Source organism: Pseudochaenichthys georgianus, chromosome 17 (genome assembly GCF_902827115.2).
Source record: "Pseudochaenichthys georgianus chromosome 17, fPseGeo1.2, whole genome shotgun sequence".
Lineage (NCBI taxonomy): Eukaryota > Metazoa > Chordata > Actinopteri > Perciformes > Channichthyidae > Pseudochaenichthys > Pseudochaenichthys georgianus.
The window spans coordinates 33856066-33872507 of record NC_047519.1 but is presented as its reverse complement, the minus strand read 5'-3'; the positions used below and the strand labels follow the sequence as shown (position 1 = coordinate 33872507).

At 42.0% G+C, this 16442-nt stretch overlaps 2 protein-coding genes across 2 annotated transcripts in view; both read left to right on the top strand.

Moving 5' to 3' along the window:
- The first annotated feature begins 213 nt into the window (after positions 1–213).
- Positions 214–8616, top strand: rab12 (RAB12, member RAS oncogene family). Its single transcript, XM_034104624.2, has 6 exons — positions 214–616; positions 1609–1669; positions 4445–4583; positions 5246–5335; positions 5716–5820; positions 6313–8616. The coding sequence occupies exons 1-6, from the start codon at positions 391–393 to the stop codon at positions 6418–6420; spliced, it is 729 nt and encodes a 242-aa protein (XP_033960515.1). The 5' UTR covers positions 214–390; the 3' UTR covers positions 6421–8616.
- A 469-nt stretch (positions 8617–9085) lies between these two features.
- LOC117462545 (microtubule cross-linking factor 1) overlaps positions 9086–16442 on the top strand; it is a 79351-nt gene continuing 71994 nt past the window's right edge. The window contains exons 1-3 of the mRNA XM_034104820.2: positions 9086–10304; positions 14051–14275; positions 15324–15482. Coding sequence (XP_033960711.1) covers positions 9489–10304; positions 14051–14275; positions 15324–15482 — 1200 coding nt within the window. The 5' untranslated portion in view covers positions 9086–9488. The remainder of the gene's footprint in view (positions 10305–14050; positions 14276–15323; positions 15483–16442) is intronic.

Genomic DNA, 16442 nt, shown 5'->3' with positions numbered 1-16442 from the left:
TCCTAATTAAACTCCACTGAATTATAGAATTGTGTGTAGGTCACTTTCAGGAGTGATCTGGATACGTTTTAGTTGGTTTCCTGTTTCCTGGCTTCCTCATATCTAATTTGTTCTTAAAACACTTGAATAATTGTTACATTATAAAATAATAAGTTAGAAGCCTGCAGAGGAGCGGCGGAACCGGAAGTTTGTTGTAATGTGGTCAATGACGTCATGACGGTTGCGGTCTCTAATGGCTGAACAACAACAACAACTGTCCGCGAGAGACAAACTTTCACAAACTCCTTGTAAAACAAAAGAAAGTTGGAAATAGAAGAATTGTTTCGGTTGTCTGACTCTTTAGGAGCGTTTGTTAGTTTATTCCCTGTAGTTACAAATGTGGAATAAGTGATGGATTCGAGATATGACATACCGCGGAGGGCCGCCGGTGGTGGCGGGGGATCCGCGAACTCTTCCCCGGCCATGGGGGCTCAGTCGCGCCGCAGGAAGATGCCTCCGAGACCCGCTGATTTTAAACTTCAAATTATCATTATTGGCTCCCGTGGTGTCGGTAAAACCAGCATCATGGAGAGATTTACCGACGACACTTTCTGTGAAGCTTGCAAGTCGACCGTAGGTGAGGACAGGAGACGTGTTTTTGTCAACTTTGTTTGACAGGGCGCAGTCTACTTACTGGAGGAAATGTTCTTAAACTAGCATGGGCTGGGCATTATACACATATTGTTGACTACTTTTCTGTGTAACTGGACTGAATAGAGGTTATACTAGACGCTATAGCTAGCTAACTTAAGCTAACGGTAACAACAACACTATTGTAGCTAACAAAGCTGTCATAGCTAAAACTATGTTTCAATTAATGAACTAGACATACATGTTACATGCTTTGAATAATTTGATGTTTTTTTGCATTTACTAGGCTGTTACAGGGGATGTATATCAGGGATTTTAAAGCCCAACATAGCAGGGGAGACTATGGTAACTTAGTTCTTAGATAGCATCTGCAGCTGTCCAGTAATTAGTTAACTTAATATACTGCTGGTGGTGACGAGCCTTTTGGTTATATTTAAATAAATAAGAGTATACTTTTGTTCCAATAAGTGCTTTAATTAAAGGCAATTTCCATTACTGTACAGCCATTTTTCCATTTTATATATACAATTACAGTTGTCCTACATAAAACACATGATCTCTTTATTTGAGTTATTAAAAAGAAAGAAAACAAGAGTGCCTTGTGACAATGTAATGTTGCATGGTTATGGATGCTGCCAGCTTAAATACATAACACCCTGAACATGTGTAATTGGGTAAAAAGTCCTGTGACCAAACAACAGTCAGTCATAGTGTCCAATCCCAAAATAGTCACACAAGAGCAGCTGCTGTGGCAGAGCTCCATTTTGTGCCCTGTCATTCCTGAAATACAACTTGTCACTAATAGCATTTTATTTTGATCACAAATTAACATTTAAAAAAACATAGGATTCAATCAGACATAAAGCAAAGGAGGGAAGTCAAATATCTTAAACCAACCAACAAATAGATAGAAAATAACACAGGAAATGCTGGAACTTGTACATATCCTCATGTGTGTGTTTCTGTTTCCTCTCATAGGAGTTGACTTCAAAATCAAGACCGTGGAGCTGAGAGGGAAGAAGATCAGACTACAGATATGGTGAGTAATTCCCCAGAAGTCCCCAACTCCTTTAGTCCTCTGCATGGTTCACTTCCTGTGTCTGTCCTATGCAAGCTGCTCTAACAAACACTTACTCCTGCCCTTCAGCTTTGTACTGTAGTGCATATAACAGTAAGACTTCCTACAAATGATGTGATTGCATGTAGGGCTGCACGATATTGGAAAAAACTGACATTGCGATTTTTTTACCCCCTGCGATATATATTGCGATATGAAAACATACAGGAATTGAAGAAAAGACAGTTTTTATCCCCGCAAATGATCCTTTCTTGAACTTTAATGCGATGCAATTGGTATCTTTTTTAACTATATTTAACCGGATGAAGGATTTTAGTCACGGACGTCTGGATCTTAAGTTATCAGAGCAACAAGCTGAGCTAGCTCGGTTAGCAGCGCCGAACTGGAGAAACACATGAAACTACTTTTACCTTTAATCACCGGGTCCGTTTGCTTTGGAGGTTTGATTGTGATTGGTGGTTTGCTGTGCATGCAGAGCCAGCATGTCACTCACTCAAGTACCCCTGACAAGAGAGCCACGCAAGTTTTACTTTTGTAGCAAGCAGCAAAATAATTGTAACATGACGTGTTTGAGTTAATTTGCCTACTTAATATCGCAAGTCCTAAAAAAATTAAAAATGAAGAATTTCTTTTTTTTAAATCGTCACGTCCTGCGATGTGAATATCGCGATTATCGTCACGACACGATATATCGTGCAGCCCTAATTGCATGTCTTTCCCACCATAACATGCCACGAGGTAGTTGTTCATATAAAGCTGCATATAAAATCAACTGTGGATCCTGTGGGAAGATAACTGTTAGCCTCGTGTTGAGCAGCACATGATGCTACTTACCCTGTTGCTGTCTCAATGGAAAACACTTTAACTTGTGCGACATCAGGTGCTATTGTTGTCACTCTTACATTTCGTACTTTATAAATGACCATTAAGGACACACATTAAAACACTTCTGGAAAATACAAATCATAATTAAAAAAACTAAATATTTGTACACAGTTCATAACATTACATGCCACCCCCTTATCATTCTAATACATGTAAAGTAAACATAAAACAGTGTAATTGTTACTGGTGCTTGCTCGTGTGAAGCCGCTGAGGGATCATATCCTTGTCGCTCCACCAGCAGCTGCTTCTGGTCAGGAGGACAGCGTTAAACACTGTACGTTAATGCCCTCCTGATAAAGGTACTTGCTGGCTGCTATAAAGGAATAGCAGATCACCTAGCAACTCTGACCCATAATCCTTTGTGCAGCAGACGCATAAGAGTGTGAAAGTTCACGGGGCAATGACAAAGTAATGACAAATGCATACTGTATGCAAAAGTACGCTTTGTAACGGCAGCAACACGATACATTTACAGTATACATTCCAAATTATGCAATTATAAACGCATGTCTTGTATTTTTATCAAACAAGCCACAAGTTAGTCGTGAAAGTGCTGCCTGAGTGCATGACTGAACTGCGTGTGTGCACACATGTTGGCCTCAAACTCCATCGCTTATTTCACTAATGCATCTCTTCACTAACACTCACCCCCCCCTCCACATCACATCCCCCCTTCACCTCCTCCGCTTCCCCCCGTTCCTCTTCCCACCCGGCGACCCGTCCGCTCTAGAGGACCGTCCTCAATGTGTCTTGTCTGTCACATTGAACTGCTCACATCAAGCTTCATCATGACCACGCCTTAACCCGCCATGTGCTGCTGTGTCTCTGCCCGCTGCTCTGCTCATAAGCCTGACTGTGACTCACAATGGGAACCACTGAAGGTACAGTAACACTGCGCTGTTGGTGCGTGCAGCTCAACCTGCTTATTGTGCTGCTAAACCGGAGTCCGGTCATCAGCTGAAACATAACAGAGAGCTAGAATGAATCGATATGTTGTTAAAATGTAACAAGAGTTTATTATGTTGTTAATGTTAATAGTAAGTCTGCTTTCATTTCAAGTGCTTGTGGTTGTTTTGTCATCTTGATCAGCCTATAAAAGCTGCTATTGTCTAACAATGTTATTTAGATTTTATGTACCACAAATAACATACATGCAGTATATTAACTGGTATCGGTAAACACACTATAATGTAGCTGTACGTTTTTTCATTTTTTATACTTTATTGTTTATTATCTGTTTGTATATAGTCCTCCCCTTATGGCTGACAACAAGAGTTGTAGTATTTGACAAATACAACAATTAACACTGACATGTGCTTACATTATAAGGAATATAAATGTACTGCTTATCAATCCAAGAGGTGTGGGTTAAACTGAGATGTAGGGGTAAAGCAGGGGTTTCAAACTCAAGGCCCGGGGGCCAAATCCGGCCCGCAACCTCATTTTATGTGGCCCGCAAGAGCTTGCAAAGAATACAATATACAATACAAGAGGTGTAATTGTTGAATATTTGCTTTCAATGATTTTCCCCAGACTTCTGCTTTCAGACGTAGTAATGTAGGAAGATATTACCAGAACTGATAATAATCCAATGCAGGGCCAACAATGTAATATAATACATTATTTAATATATTATTATATTATATATTTACATATGTATATTTATACATAATTAAAATTACAACCGGCCCTTTGAGTGCAACCATAATGCTGATGTGGCCCGGAATGAAATTGAGTTTGACCCCCCTGAGGGTAAGACGTAGATCTGATTATGACATTTCATGAAATTGATTCCTCTTCCTCCATTTGTTGTTGGATCTTTTTAAAACAATGTCATTTTGTGTCGTGCAGGGACACCGCTGGCCAGGAGAGGTTCAACAGCATCACCTCCGCCTACTACCGAGGCGCCAAGGGAATAGTGCTAGTGTACGATATCACAAAGCAGGAGACCTTCGAGGACCTGCCCAAATGGATGAAAATGATAGACAAGGTAAAGAGAAAGCTGGAAAAAGATGAAATATTAATCTTCCTTCTCGTCCTTGAGAGTGTTCGTGTGCCATTGTTATAAAACAAGTACAAGTGTTTAACCTTACATACATAATTGAGATAGTGTAAACGTTATTATTCTTGCAATTGGGACCAGGAAATGTTCTGTGAAGGACTTTTCACCATTAGATAAGTTAACTTATAACGCCTTTGTGTATAGGCCTGTTCAATGTATTACTTTAGTGTCAATTGGCAGAAGTGATTGTCCTAATGGCTTGAATGTGTTCATTTGATATGAGTTGTACATGTGACGACTCCTGACACTGCAATACCTCTGTTTTTATATTTAATATTCATTGCATGTCCCTCCTGTAGATATAGATCAAAGGTTGGAGCCATTTCTGTCCTCATAGTCAAACTGTATTGGTATATTGGCCAACATGTACATTATATTTGCCAAGTTATGTTCAGATCACACCGCTTACATGCTTGTGTAAGAACATTTAAAAAAAAAAAAAAAAAAAGTGTTCTAATTTCGCTGTAATGGCAAAACTGTCAAACCAATATTAAAGGTGCCTCTATGCCGAACACATTTCATCGCAGTGATCAGGTTGGACTTCATGAAATGTGAGTCTGACGTTTTGATCTCTTTCTGTTTGGTGTCAGTACGCCTCAGAGGAAGCAGAGCTCCTCCTGGTCGGGAACAAGCTGGACTGTGAGGCCGATCGTATCATCTCCCGACAGCAGGGAGAGAGGGTGAGCTCAACAACCTAACGCTCTTATGCTCAAATGACCTAATGGAAGGTGTAGTAAGACGAACAATAGATACAACAGGTATTACGAGCAGAACGTCTTTCAAGTTTAGGGAAATAAGCAAACTAATTATGCAGAATGTAGGTGGCAGGGCAGATGGATGCTTTCAATATGCCCAAGGACTGATGGCACTGAATACCCCAACACACAGATATCATATGCATCGTACCAGTTGATTCAAGCATGTGATTTAGAAGTTTATCCAATTGTACTATTAAGTCGAGAGCAAATGATCTTCAGTTGTGTTGTTCAGCCTAGTTTCTGCTCCCGATTCACTTGTTCTTTGCTGACCTGGAGCTAATCGTAATCTATTTGTTTTGCAGTTTTGCTCTAGAATAAGTGGAATGCGCTTCTGCGAAGCTAGTGCAAAGGATAATTTCAATGTGGACGAGATCTTCCTGAAGCTGGTGGATGACATCCTCAGCAAGGTTGGTGTGTTTTCAGTGAACCTGAATCTGGTAACAATGAGAATATGTTATGCATGTGAGGAGGGCGCACAACATAGACACATTTTCTGTATTATGCTTCAGATTAGTTATTGAAGATTTGTGCAGAAAAGGGCCATTTTAACATTTCTGTACAGCAGTATCTTGTCACTTTATTTATATATGTGAAAAGCTTATACCAGCTTATAATATTGGCCAATATTGTTTGAAGATTAACTCTCTTAACCCCCGAGTTCAACTCCCCGTCGTCTGCATCATCATCGCCCTATTTCATTAAGATCATACCGATTACTATCAAGAGGCAATGATTCTATTGCTTCTAAAAGCTTCTTGTCTTTCATTCCTACTAATTGAGGCTTACTGAGCGATTGCACATAATAACTGACTGTGGGTTTCGGTGTACGCACACCGCCTAAATATGCCCTGCATTAACCCTTTGTCTCCCGGCGTGTCTTCTTCTTCCTGATACAACAGATGCCTCTGGAAGTTTCCAACATGGAGCTTTCCAACAGCATCCTGTCTCTGCAGCCTGAGCCGGATGTGCCGCCGGAGTTACCGCCTCCTCGCATGCGCTGTTGCTGAGAGAGTGGTCCCCCATCCCACACACACTACACAAACCACACACACACACACACACACACACACACACACACACACACACACACACACACACACACACACACACACACACACACACACACACACACACACACACACACACACTACACACTACACACTACACACTACACAAACCACACACACGCAGAGTACCAACCTGGCCACCAGGGGGAAGCAAACAGCTGCAGTTAGGAATGATTGATTGCTGATGTAACCGCTATTATATTTCCTTCTCCTGTTTCGTACACTATGAGATGAAGTACACTAACAAGTATGCCATCTATTTACTACCACTCCCTTCTGTCTACACTTGACCCAGACTACCTCATTCCTCGGACCGCTAGCTGTTCCCCGCAGGTTCCTTCGAGGTAGAGAGCCCTCTGGTAGCAGTTGCACATTTTACAAGAGGGTGATGATTGAGGGCCTTACAGCTTCCTGTTACTCATTACATATAGTGTACACTAAATCTGCCTAAGTTGCCCAGAAGGTCATGTATTTCTACATCTTCTAGCTAACAGAAAAGGGATATCTTGCGTCTCTTCATCTTAGTTTCAAGTTCTGGGGTTAGGTTCAGTCATTTTGTACTGTCACTAAAAATTTCGAATCACCAAGTAGCGAGTTGACTAGGGGTAAACGAAAGCACATGATGCAAATATGGCGTGTTGCTGTAATGACTGGACACGCTGCAGATCTCTGTGGCCGGCAGTAGGTGGTTGTGTGGAGGTGGATCATATCAGTTCGTATTCCTTTTTGCCTTAAAAGTGTTAAAGTGGCTGGAACGGCTTATTTCACATTTGTATAAATTGTTTTGCACTACAGTCCATCTTAGCTAACATGCAGAAAAAAGTGCACTACAGTCCATCTTAGCTAACATGCAGAAATAGGTGCACTACAGTCCATCTTAGCTAAGATCACATGCAGAAAAAAGTGCACAACTTGTAGTTTAGTAAAGATGGATTTTGCCTTGGTCGTTCTGATCTGAACTCCTCTACACTGATAAGGTGGAATGGAGTTTGCAAGGAGAGATGGGTAATGTAGTCTTTGAGGGATTGGTGTTTTTACAAGGGCATTATCCTTGTTTGTAACTGGCTTTTTAGAGGGAGTAGAAACAGTAAAAGCTGATGGACACAAACATGGCTTTAGCCTTTGTTTTGTTACTAATATTGCCAAGTGTTTTATTTTTATTTTTGACAGATTAGAGAAGATTGTCTCCTTTTTCTGGGCGGAATAAGTGTCGGAGAGTTTGTTTAATATTTGAGGGACTCAGGAAACGTTGGTGGCTCATATCTGCACAGTTGGACAGGCTGTTAGTGTAGATGGGATTCAAGTTTCACAACACATTTCTAAAGAGACTCTTCAAGTATCCTGTTTGAAAGGGGATGTTTGTGTTTTTAAGAAGGGGTCAGATGTTTTTAATTTACGATTTGGAAGTTTGTTACATAGCAGTATGGGCGTGTGTTCCTTTTCAAATATACAAGGCTATGCATGGCGAGCCTTCCTGTTTTATTAGAGATTAGTTGACATTGAATTCTTCCGTCTTTTTTAATTAATGCAATATTGTAGCACCAAGTCTTGTTTTCTATGTGGAAGTGAAAACCTGAGGAAAGTCTGAAGGTGAGGAAGAACGAGCCCATTCAAAGGCCCTGATTTAAAACGACCTAAACTGACTTGTTGTTGGTTCTTTTTGATGATTTAATTTTGTTGTATTAAAGTCAAGCTTATGTGGGGTTAAATGGCACATTATATATCCTAACAAATGGACATGTTCATACCAAGACAATAAACCCTAACCCCAAGTTTATCAGCCAGCAAATGATTTGTAACTTTGCAATTGTCGTTACTTCTTTTGGGTTTGTTTTCTGGAATAAAACCTTTAATTTGCCCCCTTCGTGACTTTTAGCCTTTGGCACTAACCCTGTGGTCTTTTCTTTTAATAGCCAAGCCTATACTACTCAGTGTTTTAGATATACATTTGAAGAAATGCTTTTAATTTGAAATGTGTATCCTTTTAAGATGGAAAGGCTGTACTTTGTATTAAAAACATGTTATAAGTCATTGAAAAGTGTTGGCATGTTTAAAGCAGGTTTGTGGTATTTATAACTTGTGGCATTCTTGAACTAATGAAAAATGCAATTAAAGATATCTATATTTATTACCAGATTATGGCTTTTTCTTTTCTTTGGCTTTGTGTGTCTTAACGCAGAAGTAATGTGTGGCGTCTCAGGGATGCTTGTGTGGATTTCAGGAACAAAGACATGATAATTTTCTTATTTTTATTGACATTTCTATCACTTTATGTGTACCAAGATGCTTCAAACACACGTGGTGTTTAACTTTAACATATTTTAGATTGGAGTATTAGGGATAATGCAATTGATTCAAGGAGCTTCTGGACGTTTTAAGTATAAGATTTCCCACAGGAAGAGCTCAGTGCTGTGTCTCCTTAATCCATCTTTCAACCCACTGTGTAGGTGTTCAATAATAGCCAATAGAGTGCGTGTCATTAGGGCATGCGCACCAAAGCGTGCCGACCTGGTCCCGCCTGGTCCCATAGAAAACAAGAGGGTGTGCTTGGAGCAGCGCATGCGCACCGCAGAAAATCACGGGCATCGATCCTCACACCGCAGCGATTGCAGTTCTTATATGTCAGATAGGAAGGAGTGAGAGGGGTACGAGAGACGGGGGCCCAGCACTCACAGCCCGGTGTAACAGTGATGGAGACCCGATCGGTGGAGGAACAAGAGATTTAGGCTTACTACAAGCACTCCTTCCTTTCTAAATCTGCAGATTCAACCTGTCTCTCATCCACCTCCGTCCCAGTAATCCCCTTTTCTTGTTGCAGCGTTTCCTCCCAAGGACTACAATGACAACCTGGTGAATGCTAACGAGATGGAGTAAAAAAAAGAACGTCCAGCACATTGCAGGATGCGCACTAGGAGGAAGAAGGTAGAGCAACCTGGGTGTCTTTCTGCTGTCTCATGTCAGAGGTTTTCCGCGGTGCTGTGGATTGATCGTCTCGGTGTCGGTGTATAATGGAGAGCTCCAATGGCTCTGGCAGCGACACCAAACCGCAGAACCACCAGTTGGAGAAGAAGAGACTGAACCGAGCGCCTTCCCCGGCCAGACCTTTCCTCAAGGATGTGCACTCCCGCTCCCCCAAACCACCTGCCATCGTACCCAAATCCCCCAAACTCAGCAAGCAGTCAGCCTCGCTGCCCTTGGTGCATCCGAACCGCATCTCCAGACGCAGCCCGTCCGGGGCGAAGGAGAAACCATCCCCGCTGAAAAGTAACACCAGGTCTCCTGTGGCGAGAAAGCCCTCAAAGGTGTCCCAGCATGCGACAGCCGCCAGCATCAGACCGGACAGTACCAGCGGCAGTCCGGTCCTCTCTAAAGGGAAGAGGGGGAAACTAGCCTCCTCTCCGGGGCCTCTAAGCCATGGATCTCCAATCCGGGTACCGACCGGTGCGCATTTGGTTCTGGTCAGCCAGACGGACAGCAGCTCGGATCTGTCGGACTGCCCCTCCGAGCCGCTGTCCGACGAGCAGAGGCAGGTAGCGGCCGCTAGTAGCGACGCTGAGTCCGGGACCGGCTCCAGTGACCGGGATCAGCTGGGAGGGGATAATCCGCTGCGGGAAGAGGCGACCGAAGCTCCACCGTGCACAACCGAGGCTTCCGCCGCCAAGGGAAGCATGTCTCAGGCTCAGCACGGAGAGAAACACCGGCAGGAGAAACCCTCCTCATCTTCATCAGCCGCACAACTCAGACTGCCAGCCGCCAAGGATGTTACCGAGGAGGACATGCTGCGGGAGGTGGAGGACCTGCGATCCGAAAACGACTACCTCAAGGTATGGTGATCATATCTCAAGTTACCAGACTCATAATACCTGTATTCATCCCACAGAGGGGACAATTACTGCCTTACAGCAAGAGTAAAGAGCAAAACATAGCAACATGCATTATTTGGCAAGCATGACATCTTAAAGAGAGAAATTGAAAATTACTATTTACAAAAATACTCATCCAGGTGGACAACAGAAAGTGTATCATAAAGGGCTTCTATGTTTAATTGTTTTATATTAACACAAAATCCAAAAAGACCCTTCTTTCAGTTGCAGTCTTATTTAATCCCTACTCCAGAAGCATCTGTTTCCCACAGCTGTCATTTTTTAACAGCACAGTTGAGGGTTCAATCCCCACCATCACCTGTTTTTAAAGTGTCCTTGAGCAACTTTCACCTGCTCACTTATTCAAAGCATATTCTAAGAGGTGTAAATTATTCAAATCTAAATGCATCAGCCGCCATCCCCATCATGCCCCTGTGTCGACTCTCCATCCATCATGTCGGCTTTTACCCTCCCCTGTGGGTTTGACCTTTATTGATGGGAGTTTTATTGAAAATGGCTTTTTCTTAGATTTCCTTTTTTTAAATTGTATTGCTGTCAAGTCACCAAAGTCTATTCTGACTGAACATTTTTTGCCCAAGTCCCCCTCCTCAATTTGCATCTGGGCCACAGAGAGACCATCATCTCCTGTAACGATGTGAATACATTGTCCTCATGGATGCAGTTAACCATTGCTATGTTTTCCAACATCGTTATTTTTGACATATTGCATGAAGATCCTGTTTGAAGATCTCATTCAGGATCCCCCTCCCCCTCCTTTAAGTAGGCTATCCCCTTAAGTTGGGGAGGGGAAGCAAACAGATAATGCGGCAAACAAATCTTGCAGGTTCTTTTTTTCAGACGGTTTATTTCCATGTTGCTCCGAGTATTATTCCAAACTTGATCACGCATGTCCGTGTCTCTCTGCGGCTCGGTGCAAACACGAGACAGTTAATCAGCTTTACTGGCTCTGGCTGTAATGGCTTTATCCCACAGGACTTGATAGCAGTCAGATGTCTCATGTGTGTGTGGGGTTCAAACACCCGCCTGCCTGTCCGTCTGCCAGCTGGGACGCTGAGGTGAACTCCTCTACCTCCCCCATCCCCCCAAGGAATAACATATCTGGGAGTCCCCGCCACAGTCAGAGCTGCTGCTTGATTTATTTTACGTTGACCCTTCAAAAGGAGGATTTTAACCTCTGTTATTGTCTCTGCTTGGTTGCAAAACACCATGACATTGATTGTTGTGGCTGCTGCTTACACGTTCTTTAAGAGTTGTAACGATTAGGGAGAAATGGAGTAGTCCATTGGCTGAAAGTTATCCACTATTCTCGCTATCAATTTGAATCAATGTTGAAACAGAAGCTATTACTGCCAGCTTCTCAACTGCAAATATTTGATATGATTCTGTATTTTATATTGTTGTGAGTGTGCTATTGTTGTTTTGACAGTGGGATATTCATAACAAAAATGCCATTCTGTTTCTCTCAGGTCTATGAACTTGTGATTCACAGTTTTCATAGAAAGAAAAAGAGATGAATCGAGAACATTTGCAGGGTTAATATCAATGAAACTGCTAAACAGTTAAGTAGTCAGAACATTGTAGAAAATCGAAGTGATGGAACTTGTCCTGAACTAAAAAGATAATTCATCTCCTATCATATAAAAAAGACAGGTATCTTTGAGTACTTTCTTATGAAAACATGACTTTAGGTTCTCTAGGTCTCAAATGTTCAAATGGACAGCTTTTCTTTTCCTTCCTTGTTAGCAAAGAGATTATCTTTGGTTGGTAAAAAATAAATAAATAAATGAAGACGTCACCTTTGGTCGTGACTCGTGAGAAATTATGATAATCCTTTCACATTTTCTTTGACATTTCCCAGAGAAACATAATGACAAATCAATCTGGAAAATAATGAATCACAGCAGCTGCTCAATAAAGATATCCACCCTTATCCCTCTTAACGAGACGACCGGTTACCGCTGATGACTCGGTGTACACTCCCCGTACACATCAGTGATGCTCTGAATGTACCTGCTCCCATGATGCATCTCTGCCTCTGCTGTGAACCTGGACATCGATTGGAGGACATTAGCTCCTTCCTCCGGGGTCCTCCTCAGATAACAATGCGCTCTGTGCCTACCCAAATGAGGATAGATTTAGTTTTCATTAAATGACACTCTCACCCCCCCCCCCCCCCCTTCAGGATACAATTGTCTTTTCATCAGGTGCCAGTCAAGCCCTGTGAATCTCCCTGCCAGGGGAAATCTCATGAGCCTCTCCATGTCGGAGGCTAACGCACAACCTGTCGTAGTAGTACAGATAAACCGTTTTACTTTCCCTCAATCATGCCGGGTAGTTTCATGTCGATGGGTCATGTGAATACATCCAATCCAAGAGATAAGACGCTTAAAGCCAACTAGCGATGTTACATCATCATCACTGAGAGTACGAGCATTACTGGAGCTCGTATGTATGAGAGTATAATCTACAAAGGTATATTATATTGCATTTCCTTTATAATAGCTTTATGCCTGAAAGGTTTTTATGTTGTAGATTGAGTATCATCCCCTAAGCTGTGATTAATACATAAGTGTTACTTTTGAATGAAGCAGAGAAGTATCTTCATTTCCTGTTTCCTATTTAAAATGAATTAACACAGAAGCTTTGTCCAAAAGAAACCTTCAAGAAAGATGAAATACTGATGTAACAAGACAGGGTTTGTCAGAAGTATACTTCTGACAAACCCGGTCTTGTTACATCAGTTGGTCGGTGTGTCTTTTTCCTAACATCACTGTCCGGCCAGACTTTCCTCTTACACAACACTTTCGCCCAAAGCATCCTCAAACTTCATCCTTTCCATGACATTGCTGGGTCTTTGAGGACAGCCTGTTTGGTCACCTAAAGGCACCTCAAGTCAAAGCTTTGACACAGAAAATATTCAAATCCAACTGGCGGTTTGCCATGAAATATAAAGTGAGAGCATATTCAAACTCAGCTGAACATTGTAGACACTTCATTAGCTTCTTCTGGTGCCACCTTAAAAAATACATTGTTTTAATGCATCATTTACGAGTATGAAGAAGCAAAGACTTAGAGGGGAAGTTTCATAATTTAACTTCTGGATTCAGATCACTTTCTAACCTTATATCGCTTCTGCTCCTTAAGGCCTCTTCTGTGAAATTGCCCTCAGGAAAAAACTCATTTTGAACATTTGGTTAAGTATTTCTTAAACTCCAAAGCTGCTTCACAAATACTACATTTGGAGCTGTTAAAAAGTATTTTTTCTCGCGTCCATACGAAAGCTAAATCCCAGATCGAATGCACGCTAAAGGGTCTCGAGCGTGTTTTCTCTCAGTGATTGTGCTGCTATGTTAAATGTGTTGTTTGTTTGTCATGCATTGTGTCTCGATATGTGTCCTCGTTGATGGGACACATGGAGCGGCTGTGATGCAAGTCACAACTCAGACTTGATCTGACCATTAAAGTATTATCGTAATTGGACAGTACACGATTCATAGGGATATAACCTAAAACACACATGTGACACAAACCCAAGTCTAAACCTATTGATCTGTTTTGCAAAGTATGAAAACAGGACTGTCTGCAGCAAAGAATACACACTTTCCTTTGCCTGAAAAACTATGAACTGCATGATGTTCGATATCAACATCATTACCCATTAAAGTGTCTGCTCCTCTCCGTGTCAGGATGAAATGGACGAGCTGCGGGCGGAGATGGAGGAGGTGCGGGACAGCTACCTGGAGGAGGAGGTGTACCAGCTGCAGGAGCTGCGCCGGGACCTGGACCGCTCCAACAAGAACTGCCGCATCCTGCAGTACCGGCTGAGGAAGGCGGAGCAGAAGAGCCTGCGGGTCGCTCAGACCGGACACGTGGACGGAGAGCTGCTGCGGAGCCTGGAGCAGGACCTGAAGGTGTGTGTGTGTGTGTGTGTGTGTGTGTGTGTGTACTAGCATTACTATACTTGTGGGGACCTAAATCTGTTTACATAGTCACGTGTGGGGACTCGCCTCCCTTATGGGGACACATTGTTGGAGGTCCCCATGAGGGGGATCATTAATGTTAGGGTGAAGACTTGGTTAGGTTTAGGGTTAGGGTTAGGCATGTGTTGGTTATGGTTAAGGTTAGGATAAGTCTCTAGGAAATGCATGTAAGTCAATGTAATGTCCCCTGAAGTGATGTATACATGGTGTGTGTGTGTGTGTGTGTTGTGTGTGTGTGTGTGTGTGTGTGTTTGTGTGTGTGTGTGTGTGTGGTCTTAAACATCTATCTTCAGTGAATGTAATCTGTAATATGATACATGTTGTCTTGTTTCCTTGTTTCCTTGTTTCCTATCTTAAATATTTGTCTTTGTCGATGTTACAAATGGAGCTGCTGTGCAACAAGAACAACTTTAGTCTTAATTTCACAATAAAGGATTAACATAAAAAGCAGCCGCTTAAAGACATGACATCTCCACGGACCCAGAATAATTAAATGTATCTTCTTCGAGTAATGACTCGCAGTAGCTTCTCAGTGTGGGGGAAACATTTGGCTCCAAGTGAATCGTTGAATCGTGAATGTGCAATAAATCCAAGTGGAAAATGTAATTATTAATAGGAATGTGGTCATTACAAATGTTTCAGTTCTGCAAATAATGAATTTTCTTATGGAGAATAATATGTATCTTTAAATCCATAATACGTCATTAAAAGTCCCAAGCAGACGTCTCCTAATTGCTTGTGTTGCCTCAAAAGTAGTTGTTTTACTAATGTTTTAACACTATGCTGTTTTAGTATAGTAGTCAGTCAGTCGAATACGTTTGGATGTTTTATTAAGTGATATCTGCTTGATATACAGTATATACATAAATAGTATATTGTGTGTGTTAAAAGCACATATCATAAAACATGTATATATCCATCCTGTCTGTCTTTGCACGGCCTGTGTTCATCCTTCTGCATTGTGTCCCTGGGATCTCAGGTGGCCAAAGATGTGTCGGTGCGTTTGCACAACGAGCTGGAGAGCGTGGAGGACAAGCGCAGCCGAGCCGAGGATGAGAACGAGCTGCTCCGGCAGAAAATCATCGAGGTGGAGATCACTAAACAGGCGCTGCAAAACGAGTTTGAGAGGACCAAAGAGGTGAGAGGATGAACACGGAGATGCTTTTTGATGCTAGGCTGTGAAAGGTCGTGGGAGGAACATCTGCTCACATGCCCATACAGTACGGCTGTCTTTTATCTGCATCGATGCTAGAATGTTCAGATACACAAACAAGTGCAATCGAATTGAGAATATATGTGAAGTTGTGAATGACGGGTGTTTCTGTTGAAGAGCTTTGACAGTGAGGTGTGGAAGGCAGTGGTTATGACCGCTGTGGTGGATGGGATTATATCATGTTGTTGACTATGCTGTTTGCACAGGATGAAAATCTCCAGTCGACCGTGACAAGCTGTTGTTGTTGTTGTTGCCTCTTAACTACCTGCACATAAACAAGGAGATTATTAGTGGTGATCTCCGGCCTGATCTGCAGGGCCGCTGCTGTGAAATAATGTCATCAATCACTTAAACGCTCGCTCGACAGCCGCTCAAAACAACTGCTCTTTCCAACTGTGCCAGACAACAATGTGAACATATCCTCATGTCATTCTGGCAAAAGAGTTACACTGTAAAAGTGTGTGTTAGATGTTTCCAGACTTTGATCAATACTCAGTTTGAGCTGCAGTACTACTTCATGAAACCTCCCTACCCCTTCACAGCTTTGTGTGAGAAAATGAAATGTAGTTTGTTTAGGCTGGAAGTCAACACTTTTTTTACAGACAACTTTTTAATTTAATGGATATATCAGAATATCAGTGTTTCAGGGAAAACAACAAACATGTTTAGCCTTAGTTACACAATACGTACTGATAATTGAATTTTAAAAAGAGTAAATGTTCTTGTTTTTGGGTCACTTTTATATTTTATTTCCAATTTGATGAATATGTTGGGAGTTGTGGAACTACATCCCCCAATCTTCTCGGGTTAACGTTATCAGAATGTTAACATTGAGTCAGAAAGATTTTACGCCTTGTTTATTCACCTGTTTACATTTTCGTGAAT